The sequence below is a fragment of the Chaetodon auriga genome, chromosome 16, assembly GCF_051107435.1.
Source record: "Chaetodon auriga isolate fChaAug3 chromosome 16, fChaAug3.hap1, whole genome shotgun sequence".
NCBI classification, from domain to species: Eukaryota; Metazoa; Chordata; class Actinopteri; order Chaetodontiformes; family Chaetodontidae; genus Chaetodon; species Chaetodon auriga.
Window position 1 is genome coordinate 17,733,762 of NC_135089.1, and position 20,733 is coordinate 17,754,494.

At 43.7% G+C, this 20,733-nt stretch overlaps 1 protein-coding gene across 2 annotated transcripts in view; it reads right to left on the bottom strand.

The window, feature by feature from the left end:
* usp43b (ubiquitin specific peptidase 43b) overlaps positions 1-20,733 on the bottom strand; it is a 59,633-nt gene that overhangs the window by 29,274 nt on the left and 9,626 nt on the right. For both annotated transcript variants that reach the window (XM_076752853.1, XM_076752852.1), the window contains exons 3-4: positions 7,007-7,110; positions 353-445 (exon numbers count right to left, since the gene is read on the bottom strand). In XM_076752853.1, coding sequence (XP_076608968.1) covers positions 353-445; positions 7,007-7,110 — 197 coding nt within the window. The remainder of the gene's footprint in view (positions 1-352; positions 446-7,006; positions 7,111-20,733) is intronic.

A 20,733-nucleotide genomic window follows, 5' to 3' on the forward strand; every position in this document is an offset into this window, starting at 1 on the left:
GAATGCATTAACTTCAGAGCCAAGCCAGCTGTTTTCCAGTCTTTGTGCTAAGCTAAGTTAACCAGCTGCTGGCTGCAGCATCACAGAGTGGTATTGATCCACTCATCTAACTCTTGGCAAGAAATGGAATAAAATGTCAAACTATTCCTGATAGCATGACCTCATTACCTAATGGGCAGTGAATGACCTATTACAGTGTTTGTTAATGTTGTTTTGGAGACAAAGCACAGGTCAATCTATTCTCTAAAATAGATGCAATAGTTTGTTTGGGACAGTTTGTAACTGTCTACCCGAGAGGAATCATGACTTCAGATGATAGACCCAAATCTGGATTAAAGACAGCAGTGCTCACCTGGTCTGGCGAAGAGGAATGGGGAGTGAGATGCAGAGGAACGGGTCAAAGGTGTTGCTCTGTTTCAGACAGTGGGGGCATGTCAGTGAAGATCTGAGGAAAAGAAAGCAGAGTCACATTAGTCTTGAAAAAGAGGCTTGGCGCAGACGTCCAAATTCGAAGTCCTGCCGATTAAGTCTGGCAGGACAGGAGATGGCTTTATCTTGTTATAGAAGTGAACAACACTGTCAAAGTGAACACGGTGTTCCACCCGCTAGCCCTTGATCTGATTGTGAGAACGGAAAAGACGAGTGATGTAACTGGTGAGAATGAGGGAGACAAGGGGTTGAGGTGGGGGGTGGTGGGAAGTACGAGGAGAAGCCCCCTGGGATAATTAGGGTTATAAACGGGAACCAGCAGAAGCAGTTTCCATCTTGTTGCATCACTCTAACCTTTGCTGCTAATGCTCATGTGATGCCATTACGGGATCCCAAGCAGAGAAAAGTGGGCAGCTCTCCTAAGCGATGCACAGGACACTGAAATGTCCAGATGTGTACGGCCGTGATTTTCTTTTCATTTCCATTCATTGGTGATGAGTTCACTTATTTCAATGAATCCCACTTAATATCACTGGAGGGAATAACCAGTATATTCCAGTCAGCTAATTGCCTAAACAATGAGTCAGAGGGCCGGCTGAAGTTAATAGGCTGACTGCAGGAAGTGATTTTGTCTGCAACTAAGTTCAGTGTTTTGTCCAGCATTTAGAGTTAATCTGTGCAGGATTTCCTGGACAAGACTTTGTGTAAATACACAGTAATTACAGAAAGTGAATCTTGAATAGTGGTTTCTATCAACGTCTCTGAGCATCAGTGGGGGTAGACTAACTATGTATACAAGTGGATTGGACATTAACCAATCAGACACATAAAACCAAATATGGCCTTAAATATAAAATTTTTGATGTCCCGCTCCAGTCAAAAATGTGTTTTCTTCTTCTTCTTTCTGCAGTCCAATGTTAGAGCTTCACTATGCAGACTGACGTATGTTCAGAGTTTGACACTATAAGGCTGTTTTCACTTTCATCTGCTGAAAGTGTAAATTTTCTGTGTGCTCATTGAAAATACGATTTTAAGAGGCACACCTACATGGCTGACTTGTGTGACGTGGAAGCATGAAGCACCCACTGCACAAATACTGAGAGCGAACTTTATGGTGATGTAGGAGACATCTAGCGTCCAACCGTTGAACTTGTTAGACGAAAAATATTTGCATATTCATAAATTCAGGAAGCAGCATTTAAAAAATGATTCGACTTTTGATGAATGTGATAAATGCTTTCAAATGCTCTTATAACATACACAATCATTTCTCTGACAATATTTAACCTGGCAGATTAAACTGATGTTAAATTGGTCAATTCTGACTGATCTCTGAGTGGTTTCTTACTTGTAGAAGTGGGGAAATCAGTCACTGAAAACTAGAATTACCACCTTGTGCTTGTCTGTGTCCACCAACCAGTCAAGTTGCAGTTTACAGACCCAGACTCATGTAATGTAGTGAAGACTGAAGCAATTTACAAAAGGTATTAAGTGTATTTTTAGGTGGAATGGATGATATAATTATATTGATATGCTGTCTTCACTTAGAGACCATTTTTCCACAGGGGCACAGAGGACTGATAGAGAGCTTCATCACATGGAGCAACAACAGTCACCTGAAGCTCAACATCAGCGGAACCAATGAGCTTGTGGTGACTACAGTGCTTCAAATATGGATGTTGCTGCAAAGAAGCCACAAACTGAAAAATGTAGATGCTTCATACACATCTGCAAACCGACAGGACAGAAGATCTAAACAATCAGCACAGTTTGAAGGTGGGCGCACAAGATTAGAGTCACCAATTCAGTATCTGACCAAATGTGAAATATGGTCACAATCTGCCTTCTGTTCCTGAGTTAACATTATGACGTCACAGTGAGGCTGACCTTTGACCCTTTGGATATAAAATGTCATCACTTCATTATCTTATCCTAGAAGAGTGTTTGTGTGAAATGTGATAAAATCAGTGTATGAATTCTTACGTTATGGTCAAAAACATGTTTTGTGAGGTCAGAGTGACCTTTGACCATCAAAATCTAATCAGTTCATCCTCGAGTTCAAGAGAATGTTTGTGCCAGATGTAATGAGATTGCAGCCAGGTGTTCCTGAGATATCGCATTCATGAGAATGGGACAGACGGATAAGACAATCTGAAAGCATGTCTCTGGCCACGAACACCCACTTCTGTGTTAAACAGATAAAAACAAATGACACTGGGAGTATAGCCTGACAGGACAGTAGGAGGACAGTAGATAAAAAAAGGTTGGGAACCACTGTTCTAAATCACGCCAGCAGTTAACTGGCTGGTCCGTCCTCTCGGCTTCAATCAACCTTAAATCATTCTGGCGGCCATATTGGAAGCCCAGAGTTTGCAGAAGCAACCTTGTACATTTTACTTCAAAACCAGCTTTTCTGTTCAAAAGGGAAATTAGAAAAAAAAAAAAAAGATTCTTCTGAGTGCAACTCCTCAGTCTTAATATAAAAAGATAACATATGATTGACTCCAGCTGCTCTGACAGTATGCAAAGCACTGTGCTGCACATTACTTGATAATAGACTAATAACCCAGCAGCAATAAAGCACATACTGAGTGCTACGGGAGACTTAAATCTCACATAAAGAAAAATCAGGCTTTCTTCATCACGATGAACGCATAGTGCCATTTAATCAAGAAAATGAACTTATTCATTTCGAATGCCAAATTGACTTTTGGTGTCATGAACCGTGCCTAAAAATACTCCCCAGCCTCTTCCTAATCCTCATATCTTTTTCATTGGCTCTGGAGGGAACATTTTAACTCCCCGAGCTTATGTGTGTTTACATGTGAACTTTCCGACCTTCACACGCCGTCCGACCACGGGAAATTAAGCCATAGATGAACTGCTCAAATGTGTTTTCCTTATAGGAAGGCACCTGACAGACCCAGTGGGGGAGGAGAAGGGGGAGTGAATAAAGCTTTATTCAAGCAAACCCAGCTGACACTGGCTCTGAGTGGATCTCTCCCTCTTGGCAGAGCAGAATGGCTGCCCTACGGATGTCTTATTCTCGCCAGGAAACAGTGAGGGTAACTGCACTCCATGCATACAAATCACACTCAGGCTCCACTAAAACATAGATGCGCCCAGCACTGCTCTAAAACACTTAAAAAGAGAAAAGGAGCAAGGGAAGAGGTGATATTCTGGTGATGCTCTAATGGAGGAAGCGTGCAGTGCTTGAGAGGTACGTATCCTGTCTGGGATGCAGCCATGCTGAAGAGACTGTGAGCTGGATGCTCTGCACTACCACACACTTCCAGAGCTTTGACTTTCACTGAGTAACACATGACCCAGGTGTCTTTCTCTAACTGATTTTCTTTCCTTAGAGAGGCAATTAAAAAAAAAAAAAAACCCCAGTCTCAGTAGGTTAAAATCAAATAGACTGGTAGCTAATTCTTCTCACTAAGCCTGGCAGCTATCCTCTGCTGGGGGGGTGAGTGGTAGTTTATTCACCACACTAATGCGCTGAAAAGGAAAAGGCATGAATCTCAATATGTGTGTCATAACTCTCTGATTGGAATAACAATATACACAATAATCTGACCCACTGCTGTACCAGTTGCTCAATCCTGCAAATCTTAACAAATCAGTCAGCAGATGTGATCAAAACAAAGGACTGATTCACAGACGAGACGCGGGGTCTGTCAGAAAAAGCGGCATCGCGCACATTAAGGCGAGCTGCTTCGAAACAGCACCACGAGCGCAACGCGGAACGCTCGGCTGGCCGTCACTTGGCTTCACTCTAATGAACAATGCTTGACAGACATCTTCATTGCTGTCTCTGCAGACTGCAGCGTGTGACTCACCCGCGTGGAGACAAAAGACAACAGATTTTGATCAAGCAAGGAAATAAATGTGATCAAAGCCGGAAAAGAAGAGCAATGCAATAGATTTACAAATCAGTGATGATAGACTGAATCTTCTGCCACAGAGGTAAGACCTGTGTTTTATGTTGCCCTGAAAGTGACACCAAATTGAAGCCTGAACGTACACTGACCTAAAGTTCAGCTCTGATTTTGGTCCGCTCTAGCATGCGATGACAGATAACACAAATTAAGATCCAATAACTCCTGGCTCGGCTTGCTTGGATTTAACTTGTCTGAACATATATAATGGCTGTGATGATTGCAAAGTGACAAACCAGGCTATTACAAGGATAATTCTCCGGTCCGTCAACCCGGGATGCTGTATCACATCGGACACTGTGTTGGGAAGTGTTATACAGGCAGCGGTGGCGCCTCAGGACTCGGAGGAAAAGAGAGGGACAGGAGTCGAGAAATATTTGTTCAAAGTCAAACGGCAGCAGTGACGATACATTCCCAAAAGCGTTCATCTCCATTTAAAAGCTCGCAGCCTTGAGATGCACGGCTTTTTGCATTGTTAAAACAGACTCAGACTGTACACTTACTGTATATGTTAGAGTTCTTTTGTAAAGTTTGTGCTTAGCCAACCCAGTCATGTATACATATTCCCTCGGTACCATCTCACCCACTTTCCTTGGCTAGCACAGTCTCTGAGTGGGTGAGAGGAACAAATTCTGCCTTCCAGCCTGCGAAGGCTGCTGCTTTCTGTCTAGACACACCCAAGGTGTCACAGCTGAAACATTTGACAGTGAGGGTAGCAATTAAGAGATGCGCTCTGACAGATGTATTACTGGCAGTCGCACAGAGCTGCCAATTTTGCGAGGGAATGGCAGATGGAGGATGGCGCCGACAAACAAGATATTAGCGGTTGAGTCTGGAGGGACTACTTTTAAAAACTGTTTTAATTAAAACATGGATCAGATTTTGGTGTTGAATCTAAGACCTCGATAATCGGTCAGTGTGGTCAGTGGTTTGTAGATGGAGTCCAGATGGTGCTTCTGCATCGGCATCAGGAGCTGGATACAGAAGATACAGCTGCCTGGGGCGAAGAAGTTGGCACCATCAGCGGCCTCTGAATTTTTAAACCGACTGGATAAGATGGTATTCATTGCAACGTACACAGTGCAGTACCCTGTAAAAAGCTGCGAGTAATTGACCACGGTGTAAACGTCTTTTAACATGACCATGCCGTCGACAAATCTGCTGTGTGAGCTTCCTCATGTTTTCTTAGAGGCGAGAAAAAAAACTTGAAAATGGCACACAGATGAGTTGGCCAGATAAACTCGACATCTGAAAGGCGCTCAGCTCCCAGTCGGCCACAGCTGACAGATGCATATATTATGTGAAAAATTAACTGCCTCTTTTATCTCCTGGTTGACTGATTGATGGGAGTCATGAGGACATCCAGCTGCATGAGAAATGGTGACAGTTGGCAGTGAAAATCCTGCTTTTGGGGCTTTGCTGTGTAGAGCAACAGTAACTAGTTTCATCAAGAAAAAACATCTCTTTGTGATCCAAAGGACAGCAGACGAATTCAGAGGGTATTACAATGGTGAGAATACGTGATCATCAGCACAGCTAACAACCAAAATTACTGTATTTCACCGGGCACAAATGGTAAGAAATCTCTCAAAAAGTACTTGTTCTAGAGGGGTTTCTACTTCCCTGGGAGACACAGAGGTTAGGGTACCAGGGTGCCTTTTCATCACACTTTTTTTTAGTACTGCTGCTCTTGCCTGCTTGGTAATTACTGGAGGAGCTGTGTAGATTTACTGGGCTTTAGAGCCAGGCTTCTGTGTCTCTAAGGACCTCTGTGTAAAAGAAATAATGGCAGCCCCATTACATCAGCTGTATCTGGCAGTTACACTATAATCTGATCAATGAAGCCTAAATACCATACAAGCATGGGTGGGCTTTGTGTGGTGGACCTGTCTCTTTGCAGGTGTTACACAAATACATTTCAGCCACTTCTCCAAAGAAACATTGTGTGGCTGTAACATCTGGCTTGGACAAAGCCCAGGGCTGCTCTTGCATGTGTTTGCAGTGGTTGTTTGGGCTGTGACCTTTCTCTTGCAGGGCAGTCTGACATTTAGACCTGACAGTAAAACAGTAGAGCTGCTGTACAGTAAACAAAACTCCCAAGACACTTCATATAATGATGATATAATGATATGGTGCAGGTTGATTTCCTACATATAGATGACAGTACAGCTAATATCAACACAGGATTTAAAAAAAAAAAAAAAAAGTTTTTGAACATATCTTTATTTGCCAACATACCCCAGTCCCCTCCATCTCCACGGTGGCATCTTTCTTAATGGAAATATTATTCTATTAAGATTCATTTTATCAGCGGTAGCATCCTGTCAAGCTAACGTTAGCTTCATGAGATTTTCATGTTTCTAGCTGACTAGTTTAAAATAAGAACCTTGATGGATATTAAATATGCATTTCATGGCTAAATATTTGTGCTTAATGCTCCATTGTCAGGCCACTAATGTTATCCTACACACTGATAGAGCAGCTCCAACACCGGCTCCCTACAATGGGGGAAATCCAGATTCACTGTACAGCCTCACCCGTCATCAAGACATAAGAGCCCTGTTGCTGGTGTTTTTATATTTGTAGATTTCATTTCTGGTAGGTGTGAGTGTGGTATGTCACAAACCGAGACTCACTTGTACTGTGCCTGGAAATGCTCCTGGACAAAGCTGTGCAGGACACTGGGCTGCTGGGACTGGGACAGGTCAGGAGACGGCATCTCCTCAGCTCCACCGGGGCCCTGCAGCACAGAGGAAGGCAGCCATAAACACAACACTGTCACGCTGTTGGGTTTTTCGGAGATCCATCATACACGTACGTCATACATCACGTAGGTTTCTATTGCCCAGGCTGTGGAGTCATCATTCTGAGAGGGAACTCATTCTGTGTATGGAAATGGTGCAAAATTTTTTGGGAATTATTACTGAGGCTCCCGTAGAATGCAGCCTTAGCAATAAAGAATATGAAGAATAGACATATATGACAATAAAGTCAGAGAAATGCTGTGCAAATGTAACAATATGTGTGCCAGTGTTGGGGCAGTGGGGACGGCTCACGGAGTTCAGTCGTATTACCTTGACTGTGTGTAGTGTAGCGGTCATTTGCCCATTTTTAACGCGTCGGGTATCATTTAGGGGTTAGGGTTAGTGGCAATCTTCATCCCCTGCCACCTCAGCTAAAAGAGTGCCAAAAGTAATAACAAACACTCATGCTGTATCACTTTGGACATCTCTGTACAGAATCAACTCCATTTCACACCTTCCATCTGGAGAAATTGCCCTGAAAAACATTCTTTCAGTTACCAAGTGGTTGTGCTTAAAAGGCCATCATGTGGCACGCAAGCACCTTGTTAGCATTTCTCTGCTCTCACGCTATCAATCCCACAATAGCCAGTGTAAAAATCAGGCACTTGAGAGTGCATTAAGCCATCATATCATTTCAGCTGTGCTTTTACTGTGGGCTGGCGGGGCCAAACGGAAATGTGCTCTCCGAACCGTCTCTATTGACACACGCTCTCTCTCTCTGTTTACTATTCCACTGATTTCTAGCTCCTGGTCCCATACTGGCTGCCACTGTTCCCAGGCTGGCAGCTCGACCATGACCTCTGCTAACAAACAGAGCTGAAAGGAGGTTTAGAATTTCTAAAGGGGAGAGGGAAGCGGAGGGCGTGTGCGTCTGAGAAATCAGTGTGTGACACAGACAGACAGGAGAGTCCTTTACAGTTCACCACCATTTCAAATCCCGACTCTATTCTTCTAAGAGCATTTGAGCTTTGCAAAGATCGAGCGCGAGACTGAAACCTGACCTTCCTGCTGCACCGTGCTTCAACAGGCACGTACAATGACAAATGTCCGCCCCCTCTTACTCTCCTCTTTGCATGGATGGCAGAGTTTTTTTTTTATCACTTTGTCATATTGTGCTGAAAAACATCAGGGGGGTTCAGCCCAGCTGATCCTCCTGTTACTGACTAAAACATGCAATGTGTAGTTAAAGTGAGAGAGGTTAACAGTGCACCACTTCAGATTTTCTTTTTTAATCAACTGCACTGACATCAGGTCCTGCTTTTCACATTCTTTTTTCCTCCACATACTGTACTTGGGAATGGATTTCATTGCTATCTATATATAAAGATAACAAAGCAACATTGAGGCCACAGAGTGCAGACACAGCCGGTCTTATCACTTGTCAGAAATCCACGCACAGCTCTGCCCTGGCCAAAGACTGCAAGGCGTCAGCTGTATGTTAACAGTAGCTGTTGAAGATGCGGACATTTAAGCACAGCGAGAAACTTTGACGGGTTACATGCCGAGTGACGTGGTTCTGATAAGGTCTCAGTCATCTAAATGATCACAGCCGGATAGCAAATCCCATGGAACAGGGCTGTGACTGCTGCTGGTCCAAGAAATTGTTTTAGAGGTTGTTAAGTGACCCGGACGGAACAGGGGTCCCTCTCAAGAGGTGGCATGCGCCGGTCTGAAATTGAGATGCTATCTTTGAAATTGGTTGTCAAAAAATACGCCGACTTCAAACTGATAAAATGCAACTAAACAGGCAGGCAACAGACGGGAAAAAAATCTGAGAAGCTATTTTTAGAGTCAGGTCCGACGGGTAGGTGGCGACCATAAAGGGGGGAGTGTAGAAAGCAGAGGGTGTGAAATTCCATTTTTTACCTGTACACACTAATATGTTTCTTCTGTGCATACCGTACAACACCCATTTACACTGAAACGTAGACATTTTGTTGCTTTGGTTTGATTTTTCAATTTGCAGCCTATAACGCATACACACACACCTCTTGCCATGCAGGTTCTACAGTACTGATGCAGCATCATTTCCTGTAACATCAATATACTTAGTAACTGTTTAAATACTTCATGTGCAGTATGAAATTAACAGCCTTTGAATTGAAAAGTTACTTTTCAAATAAAACATATTTATTGACACTAACACTTGGCTTGTCTCCCCTCATTATCACATGCTTGGAGCTGCTTTGTGATAAGTGGGTGCTCTACCAGGAGAAAAATATTGCAGGAGTTAGGAGTAAATTAGCCCATGTTGCTACCTCCTGTGGCAGACACAGTGGCTGCTGACTTGGTTTATCTTGGAGGAGTGTAACTGCAGATTGGTTTGTTGATTTTGGCATAGCTATTTTGGAGCTATTCACCAACCATTTTGGGAGGTGAACGTGGTAGATGCTTCTGTTTGTGCCAGTTACTTCCCTTCAGCATAGTTTGTTGGTGAGGGTAGCATTTGGTCTCCTTTTGACCTACCTGGACTGCAAGATGATACACCAAACCAACCACTGAGGGGAGGCCTTATTTCGGCTTACAGGTCACACTCAAAAACTCAAGAACTAGTTTGCGCAGCGTGCTGTCCAACCATGCCAGAAGGCAAAAGTGTTAATACGGTAGCTGTTCCAAACACTTGAAGACGCAGTGAAGTGCCAATCTTCATAGACGGGGGATAATTCTTTAAATACCGAGATTTCATTCTCTCCTGGAAGGCATTCATAGCGTTGCACTTCTTTGTGCAGCTTCCGAGTTTTGCATGCATTGTTCAATCAGACTGAACTCTGTACAAAACGAAAGAGACGGTAGATCCTTTTGATGGCAGACATATTGAGCCACTTCCAGGATTTGGTATTGTGCATGCTGGCTCACTGGAGAGGCTTCCTGGAACACTTAATACAACAGTGCCATCGTTAATGTTAGTAGCTCGACCTGTGCTTTTCCTGTCATGAAAAGGCTGGACAAGAATGCACGTTGCCTGGTTCCTAAAATAAATCGAGAGACAAAGTCCAATTTTACTACAGCATAACAGGTGCATCCACGTTAAGCTAACAACCCTAAATGACTTCAGACTCCTGAAAAAGACGATAAAAACTCTGCAGCAGAGAGAGGGGTTGTAACAATACACATCATAAACTTCACAAACTTCTATAATGAGGTTTCTGGAATATCAAAATTTATGGAAGAGTGGGAAGTCGTAACTCTGAAGGACTGAAGTTAAGGGCTGAGCAGGGAAGATTTCCCAAAATGAAACGGATCGACACTATTTTGCGGTCAAACCAGTCATATCTGAAAAGGTAACATGGAGAAATATAAACAGAAAAATGCACAGCTGCTAATATTCCAGATATGTAAAGCCAGAGAATTGTCTACCTCTGCCTAATCCATAAGCCTCAATGCCAGGATAGGAGTGTGTGCCAGTGCCCGAGGAGCAAGGAGAAAATTAAAACTCAAATCCCTCACCCTGGCACCTTAGCGTGCTGTAATTGATTTCTGGGATTTAGATAAATGACAAAGATACAGCATGCAACTGAGTGGTGGGCTGGAGCCTGGCCGCTGGCTCAGCACTGTCAGCGGGAGGCCAGAGTTCACAGACTGTGATTTTTAAGCTGACTTGAAGGGGAAGAGAGAGGGGCCAGATTGATGGAGGGAGCCAGACTTGATTAGCACATTGTTGTGCAGCTGGCTGCTGAGGATCAGACAGCTGCCTCAGAAGTGTCATTTTCTTCAAACAATAGAGAATACCAGCTGATATGACTGTATTTTAATAGGAATACCATTCTGAAATATACTGACAGTCTGGGGAATTGTGGTTTTTAGATAGTTATTCATACTGACAGACAAACATGGCAAATGGATTCTTTTTTCCCCATTAATATCAAAATTAATATGAAAATAAATACAATATTGACTAAACAAGAAAATGCTCCTTCTGTTATCTGCTAAGAAATCACTTATTTTATTTTGCTCAGAGAATTTTCCCACACTGAGATCAATGTTATTAAAAAGAGATTTGGCAGCTTTGGAAACAGCACTGCGTTTACTCATTATCCATTTGAGCAGCGAGGATGCAAACACAGATGAGCAGCTCACTACCAAGTCTCTGTTAAATCCAAGACTGTTGACTCCTGGTCATCGGTGCTTCGGCACGAAAGCCTGAAATCGTACAGATTAACGGTGCACTCTGTCCCAGTGGGGAGGCTTTCAATAATTCACCCCAAAAATGTTGCTGGGAGTGATTCATCTCGTCTTCGGAGCTGATCCACTGTAAAGGAACTCAGGCACTCTCACTTGACTGTGGTGAAAATCCAGGAAACGTGGCCCCCCAGCCCTCACAGACCACCTGTCTCATCCTGATGGGTTTTCAGGGACGGAGGGGGAGATAGATCGTCAAAAGACGGTGGGATGGGGGTCGAGCGTTCCCAGTAATGGCCCTGATGTGAATAATTTAAACAAGCCGTGGAAACACACAGGGATGGATGTGTGCTGCTGCTGGAGAAAGCACTATAGTGGAGTGATTGAGAACAAGACTCAACAGCACCTAAATCCCCGCGGTGATCGTAACGGGGAGAGAGAGACGCACGAGGAGAGACAGAGATGTGGGGCAGGCGGAAAGAGGCTGCATATGTGTGTGTGTCGATATATAGACCGATGGAGGCAGAGCGAGAGAAAAAGAGTGTTATTGAGTAACCGGATGACTCAGAAAGTCAAAGTAGTACATGAAGCTGACATACAGAGCGTTGATAAATAATGGACAGTCTCCTTCAACGCTGCCTCCTGTCGCGTGCGCACCTCTCTAAAAATAGTCCCAATGACACTGACGATGGAAGCTTTTCTCTGTGACCCTTTGGCCCATTATTCCCTGTGGCTGATCGCTCTGGGTGGGGTGCGTCTGAATGGTCATGCAAAGTGGCCATACAACGGTGTATGAACTCAGGCTGACCTCAGGGCTGTGAGGGAACGGAGTGCTGCATGTACAGTAGCTATACTGCTATGTATGTTAAGTTCAATCACACTGACAGGACAGGAAGAAGGACAGACTGGCCCTGACCCATGTTAGTACATCCGTCTACAAGCCAGCTACCAGTGAGGTCATATGTGGCATCTTTATAACAGCTTTATTCTGGCATTACACTGCCCTCTGTGACCACCATGGTGACTCGCTGTGAGCATGCATCTGCCTCATAGATTTTGCTCAAACTGCTTTTGAGCAAAATACCAAATTCCTTACAGGCTCCATGGAGCCTGGCCTGCGCTCTGACCTCCCAGTGCCAAGGCACAAACAACACAATGAATTTCTCCCAAAGTGATCAATGGAGTATCACAAAGTCAATTTTGTTCAAAGAGCAAAGATGAGTTGCCAAGAAGTTGAGGCCGCTTTGGAATAAACTGAAGATCATCCGACGTGCTGAAGCTGCCTCACTGAAACTTGAAACATGTGAAATGGTTCTTCAATTTATGCCTCTTTAATTCTGGTCTAAAGCACATGATTACCGAGCAGTTTTTTTTATCCCTGCTAGTAAAGTGTGTCAGTCCACCACTTCGGTCCATCAGCTATTTGATGGATGACATTTTGAACAGACATTCGTGGTCCCCAGAAGATGAAGCCCACTGATGTTGGTGATCCCCTGACTTTTCCTCTGGTGCCAGAGGAGTTTGACATTTTTGGTTTTTAGCAACATGTCTTGACAAGATGTATAACCATAAAATTAGATACAAATATTGATATCTTAATGTCCACTTGTTGTATTAATGTTACACCACATGTTGTGCGTTCGTGGCTCCCCTGATCCCTTGACTCATGGCTCTCTCCATTGCCACATTTGCTGTTTTGAGTGAAATGTCTAAACAACTATGGGGTTGGATTGCCAAGAAATTTGGTTCAGAGATTCATATTCCCCTGCAGAATGACAAATAATCAGCCAATCACCCACTACTGACAACATATTCTGTTACTAAAAACAATACAAGCATTAGCATGCTGACATGCTAAACTCAGATGGTGATGAATATTGGCTGTTTAACATTAGCATGTCAGCACTGACATTCTGAGATTTTTAGCAAGTTGATGTTAGCATACAGCCTTGCAGAAGTGCTAGCATGGCTCACTCCTGTTTTACATTACATTAACTTTGGCAGTGACCAGAGTGCCTTGGTAGCCGAATGGTTTGTGCCACATAATGGCAACGTTGCTGGTTCAGTTCCAGCTGGGGACCTTTGTTGCATGTCAGAACGACATCCATACTCTGGAGCCTCGCTATTGTATGCAATCCCATCAAGACAGCACTTCAGTGAAACTTCACATAGAGTCTGTACAATCAAGTTAAAGATGAGATTTCATCTTGTGCGTGTGCATGAGGGCTCTTTAAGGTAACTGGGGCAAATCGAAATTGAGCCATGGCCAGCTTTGTGATATCAGCGAATATTATGTCGTTCAAAGAATCGATATAATATCACATCGTGATTTACAAGTAGCTTGTTTGGAAAAATGCTCTTGTTCTGTTTTTTCAAAGTTTCACACACTCCGACTTCAACCTAGTTTCATTGGCCAAAATCCCCGCTGTCGTCCTTGACATTTCCTTTATCCCTCCAGTCAGCAGTCAACATAGATGACCTGAGACTTTTTTATGAGGGTGAGATGCGGCACGACTTATATGATCCACAGCACTTTTTTAACAACGATGTCCTCCAAAAGGTTTTGGAAGGACATCGGGGAGCTGCTGGTAGAAATTCAGGAGTATATGTTATAATTCCCCCCCAAAGAAAAGAAAGAAACTAGTTCTTCAAAAGGACAATGCTGATCAATTCCATCTGTACAGCACGTGATGGAAATGTTCAATATGGTTCCAAACTGAAGTGTCAGTCCAACATGAAATTGAAGTATGACGACTTTGACGGTTCTACACTGGCAGCGGGGGAATCCTGTTCATCATGGGAGGCCAGTCAAAGGCAGTTCATTGAATCCTCCTCTCTGAAGGTGAGAGATGAGAGGAGGAAGCCATTGTGGTGGCAGCGTGTATGCTGCCTCTGCTAGCCTGAGAGCAAGAACCTAATGACAAGAGAGCGCAGGCCTCAAAATGAATTTCATCATCGCCAGATGGAAATGAAAAGGCTTTCAACAAGAGAAACGAAATGAGACAGAGGGGAAAAAAACGTGATGGATCAGACAGACATGGTGACAGGAACAAAGACACGAGGAAGCCAAGATGAGAAGCTGGTCAGGAGGGAGGCTCTATTCTTGTGGCCTGAAAAGTCGTGATGCACTGTCAACACACTTCCTGACTGACGGCGTGTGCGCTATAACAAGCAGCCGCACTGAGAGAACTTATGACAACAAGCTGCAAATATTTCTTTGTCTTGGGTGGGATATGAATGAGTCACATCTTAAAAGCAGGACATGAGCAGAGTGTTGACTGATGACTGAATATGACATCGACTTAACCGAAAGCCCTTTACTTACCACTCAAACGATCTGACCTAAGAGTGAGTCACAGAGGACTGACTGAGGCTGCAAACACTGAGTTTGAGGAAATATAATGAACGTAGTAACTTCAGACATGAGAACAATGAGATGAGTCTTGGCAGCTGGTTTCTCAGCACACTTTTCTGAACACTGTTTGTCCTCAGCAGTTTTACTTCAGTGGAAATGACCCAGACTTTATTACCTGTCACTGTCTTCTCTCTGTCAGAGTTTACATGGACTGCTGGGTTTCCACCGTTTCTTACCACTATCCAAAAAATGGTCTGCAGACTCTAAATTGCTCGCAGGTATGAATTTGAGTTTGAGTGACTGTGAGTGTCTGCCTTCAGTACTCCACCTGCAGTGGACCGGCACTTTGTTATATTGTATTTGTCCAGTGCGTGCTGGGATAGGATCCAGCTGTATGAGTTTGTTATACAAATATAATGGTGATGAGAAGGGATGTACCGCATCAGGGCCAATACTGACCTTTTTAATGGAGCTAAAGCTCACTATACATACCCGCTATAACACATCATGTTTGTTAAATTGTAGAAATACCAAAGTGTAAAAACGTCACCGGAGGAGGAGCTGTTTCCAGTCTTTGTGCTAAACTAAGCTCACCAGCTGCTGCTGTGACAGGCAAACGAGTCAATCATAGTTATAGTTCAAACGGGCGAACAGTCGAAGTTATCTTTATTATGCTCGATGCTCAAAACTGCAAAGCTGATTTAAAACAAGTCATGTTTGTCATCCTTAACCGAAACAGCAAGTGGACTTCTAAGATGAAATAAAGAGTGGATGCTGTTTCAATCAGCAAGAGGAATAACAGAAAACCTGGATGTACTTTACCAACTTTCTTGGCAAGGATCCATTTTGGTTCCTGGGAATACATTTCCAGGTCTTTTTGGGATTGGGCACAAATTTTTGGACCCAGGAAGACCTCTACCTTCTACAACCCCGATTCCAAAAAAGTTGGAATGCTGTGTGATCCATAAATAAAACAGATCATCCTGCCATCATTTGCTAACAGCACAAAGACAATCCATTTATTGTTTTACCTCATCAACGTCACTGATTTTTAGAGATGTAGGACAATAAATAACACCAGATAAAGAGCAGCAATCAACAGGACACATTTGTTTCAGTGGAGAAGCGTCGTGTCATATCAGCAACATATAACAAACCATTAAGCTCACTGGGTCCAGTGGAGCCAATCAGTGCCCACTGATGGCATGTTTATCTGCCTCTCGACTGCAGTCCTCCTCTCAAAGAGACAGAGGACACAACACAGACGCTGGCTGCTTAAACTGCATTCTCTTAAAATCTAAAAATAAACTTGGGAGGAATTCACTGGAAATGTTCTTGGTGGATATGACTTTGTGAGACATCTCTTAAGAAGATTTATCCCACCTTTAAGAGAGCAGCAGCAGAGGCTGAGGGGGAAATTAATTCAAATGAAGGCGAGTTGTCCTCCTGAGCCGATGAGGTTTATTATTACCCTCCTGCTTCTGCGGCTGCTGCTGATGACTGTGGTGGCACAGATGAGGAGGAAATGACTCCACACATCAATCAGCAGAGACACACGGGAGCCTCTTGTACCTGCCAGTCAGGTAGAGTTTTAATGGCCATCACAAACAACAGTAAGTATGTTCTGGGTTGAAGGTATAATGCAGAAATCCAAACTTTCCTACATGATTAAAGCTCTCTGTCTAAACTGGCATTTGTTGGTGAGGCCGGATTGATAATTATTGCTTTTTAAAAAATCCATTCATCTTCGCAGGCAGATTCAATTTAACTCAAGATCACACATTAAAACTGGACTTGGCGTGACAGGCACGTCCCGCTGCTTAAATTATATCTATCAACAACTGTTTAAATCATTCCAGTCAGCCTGGTTTCAGCCAATTGAATTGACATGCTCGCTGGAAAGCCTCCACTCAGCAAATCTGAATCACTTAAATTGTTGGGGTCGGCGCTGTCTGCCAATCAGACTCAGCTGGATTGCGAATAATTGTGTGTGAGAGATTTTTTTTTTTAATATGAAATAAAGAATCTGTTGATCGAACTATATTTCTTTGCAAAACAACTTCATTCTTCTCAGGCAAAGCACGTTTGAAGACAAATCTATGAGAGTTCAAACAATGACTCTGAAAGCTTTGTGTGCTGCTGATTTATAGTTTGGAGAATATTTGACTTCTTAAGCAATTACACCATGTAGACTCTCCGAGAAGTCAAAATCCCATAAAAGCAAATGGTAATTTTGTTTCCTTTTATTTTAAAGCTCTCCAGAACTTAATGAGAAAATGCTTTCTGGGTTGGGCTCCCTGCAGAGTGCTGTTTATAGAAATGTCCTTTAACTGTTCTTTAAACCAGCGGTGATGCATTGTGTTGTCTGGAGCAGTCAGACGGTTGCATCTTAATTGTGTCTGTGCCACAGTCAGCAACCCCAGCCAGCAAAACCAGCTCCTTTTTTTAGGATCCAACCTCCATGACTGAGCAAGGTATTGACTATATTTAGATGCATTAAGTTCATTTAACACTCATTTCTACACACAGCAAACTCTCGTCTTAGCATCTGTTGGGGGCTTAAGGCTCTTGGCCAATCAACGCCAATCTGGGTCAGAGGTGACGGAGGACCTCAAACACAGAGTGGTCATATTCGGACCCTTCCCTCCAAGCTGCTTTTCCAGCTGGGTGGATCTGAGCCACAGGAAGCCATTTCAGCTTGGCAGGGCAGACAGAATCAAAGGCAGAGTGGAGAGGAAACACACACGTGCGCGCACACACACACCCAAAAACATTCAAGAATCGCAAGAGAACTCTTCGCATCCAGCCCTGACAAGAGAGGGGAGCGGCACTGACCACACACAGGCAACTGCAGCGCCCGGCTGTGTGTTTAGAGGTGCATTTATGGTCATGTACTGCTAGACTCAGTGAAAAGGAGGATGAAATCTCGATGCAACGTCTGGGTCACTGTCTGCATGCAGTGTCTAATTTCAGTATACAATCACTCACATGATACAAATCAAATGTGCAGGCAGAGGAAGGGAAGGAGAGCACAAGTAATGACCAAAGAGGGGCCACACAGTGATGGTTGTGCTGCTAATCTGGAGGAAGAGGAGGACCAGGCTTATCAGCCCCGATCATGACGTTAAGAGAACACACAGCGCAAACCTACTGACTGAAAGCTGCTCTACAGATGCTCTTCACTTACATCAGGACAGCAATGATTAGCTGAGTATTGTTTTATTGCCATTAATAATCAAACCAATGCAAATCAATGTCAACTGGCAACACAGAACACAAGGGACGGGCAGTATGAGAACGTGCTTTTGGTGTAGTACCGGATTAGGTCACTAGGTGAAGTAAGACCAATTCAGCAATATTGTCGCTAGATTTAGCAACTTCTGATCCTTTTTTTTTTTTTTTGTATCAAACAGCACCGAGCAACAAATTTATCACATGCTTAAATGAATGCATTTCCCCCATTCGTGTTGTTGCATCTTAGCAAGCAAGCTAGCAATACATCACATAAAACAGCAAACTACGATGATTCATGTGTGGTTTTATTGCAGGTTTTACTATGTACCAAGAAACCTGAACAAAACAAACCTTTGATGTCTTGTTTTAATAATAAAAATATCTGATCATAAAAAATGTGTTGTTTTAATATTAACAAACTAATCCAACTACACATTTTTCTCTGCAGTCAATTTGGAGCCTCTTTCTGTGTAACACGATGGTCCACTGCCTTCCATAGATGAAAAATAATCACGCCCAACTGAACACATTGTGACAGCCAGCTAACTCCCCGGACTGAGCAACCAGTTGAGTACAACTGTAGAGCTGTGGCAATCCCATCACCTTGTTATCTGACAGCTGTCCGGGGATGCTGCTATCCAGAGGCTCATGCTAACACCAAACTACCAGCTTCAACAGAGCAAGCTAACAGCTGCTCATCACTGCACGCCAGAAGCTTCAAGAGCATGGTACGATGCTGATGCTGAAGACAAGCACTGCTTTTCAATGACATCAAAACAAAAGTCATTTCTAAGTGACCTTCTTTGGGTGTAAATCCCATTAACATATGCAGGTGATGCACGATTGTATTTGTGCATTTCTCCGAGACATCTGTCCAATCTGAGCAGATGTTTAAAAAAAAGGGGGGGGGGGGGGGTTAGAAAATTATGTACTTCTCTGCCCAGCATGTTCAAACTCATCTAATTTATGTCCTCCAATAAAGCCTGAAAGTTGTGCAGCAATAATATTTTAACTTCGGGCATTTCTTGAAGGGTGACAGAAGAGAGTTAGAGCACCACAGAGTGAAGGCATTAGTTTGTTATTATAATTTCAATGATGTTTTATTCATTGCTCAAATATCTAAGTCACTTGCACTTTGCAGCGATTATCAACTGTTAACACATTTAATAATCCATTAAGGAAATTCCTGACATTTGCATCTCTACTCTCAATATTAAGTTTTGTCCTATTGTCTGGGTGCAGGTGCTGTTGTTCTTATGATAAATTAAGTGTCCAGTTCAGTCTTTTGGTAATCTCCACTCTGTGCAGAGTCTGACCTTGTAACAAAAACTATACTTTTGCGGGAGCAGACACATTTGTAATGGAGAAACATCCACAATCTACCATTTCTACTGCAGGTTTTGCTACGTAGAAGTAATTTCTCTCTCTCTGTTACTCCATCTCTCTGGCTGTCACTACTGCCTACTGTTCCCCCCTCCACTGCCACACGATTGAAGAGAACTCGCTCTCACCTCTCCATCTCTGTACTGGGGCTACACAACAAGTGTCTCTTTCTTCCTGCGACTTACAAAGAGCCGCATTCATAGAGCCAAGAGAGGGAGGGAGAGAGAGAGAGAGAGAGAGAGAGAGAGAGAGAGAGAGAGAGCTGAGAGGGAGAGAGAGAGAGAGAGAGAGAGAGAGAGAGAGAGAGAGAGAGAGAGAGAGAGCTTCACACTTGCACTGTGTTTCCTAAGTAATCATCAACAAACCAACAGAGAATGTACGCCACATGAGTCCAAGCCACGGGGAGTCAACGGTAAATGATTGTGAACTGTCACCCTCCATTACAAATACAAAATACTTCAGCTCCAGCTACTCTGACGCTCACTGCTTGCGACTACATAGACAGCCCAAGGAGACTGTGGATGGAGAGAGGGAGTGAGGGGAAGGGGGGGTGGGGGGTTGTTTCAGGGTCCCTCTTCCTAACTTTCTACTTTCTGTTTGGGCTCTGTCTCCCCTCTGCAAAGTGCTAACTAATAACACATGCTCAAAAACAATTAGCATAGCCCCACAGGCTCCTGAATTAGCAGCATAAGAGGATGGAGCTTGCAGACTCCTTGGCTGAACGTGCGTGGACTGGTAAACGGGCACTGACGCCTCCCATCAGCCTGGCTGTGACCCTGGATGACTCTGCCAGCCAGCCAGCACCACCACAGCTCTTGCAGGGTTGCAGCAGAGGAGATTAACACCAAGGTGAACAACAAACAAGCAAGCACACAAACCATCACGGACCAAAAATGATCCTGAATGGTTCTTAAAAGTTGAAGAGGGGTGTTATTTAGACACTTTTTCTTGCAGCTGGCCTTCTCCTGCCCTCAGTGAGGCCCTCGTTGCCCCTCACAAAGCTCCTTTGTGGGTGGGGCAGTGATAGCAGACTGCATACCACAGCGTTACTGTACATTCTTACAGAGGTACAGTGTGTAAGAGACAAAGCAGAGAATAAGACAAGGAGTAGACTATGATTCACTGGGAGGCAGAATTAGCGGAATGATTTCCCTCCTGCTCCTGATATTGAGCAGAGGCCTATGTGCCTGCATGTTTCCTCACTGATAAAACCGAAATCCATGACAACCTTGGTGTTTGCAAAGAGCCCACACTGGCTGATGGCACAGGGCCTGGACAAACATAAGAGACAACTGTCACAAGAGATTTTCTGCTCTGGACAGAGGCCATAGCGCTGCTCTCCTCTTCACTCTCTCACTCACTCCAAAGGATATTATTCATGCAGAATATTCTGTTACAGCAGTGTGTGCTTCTGAAGTGATCCCTAATTAAACATGTCAGAGGTTTTCAAAAAATGGCACAAAGATTA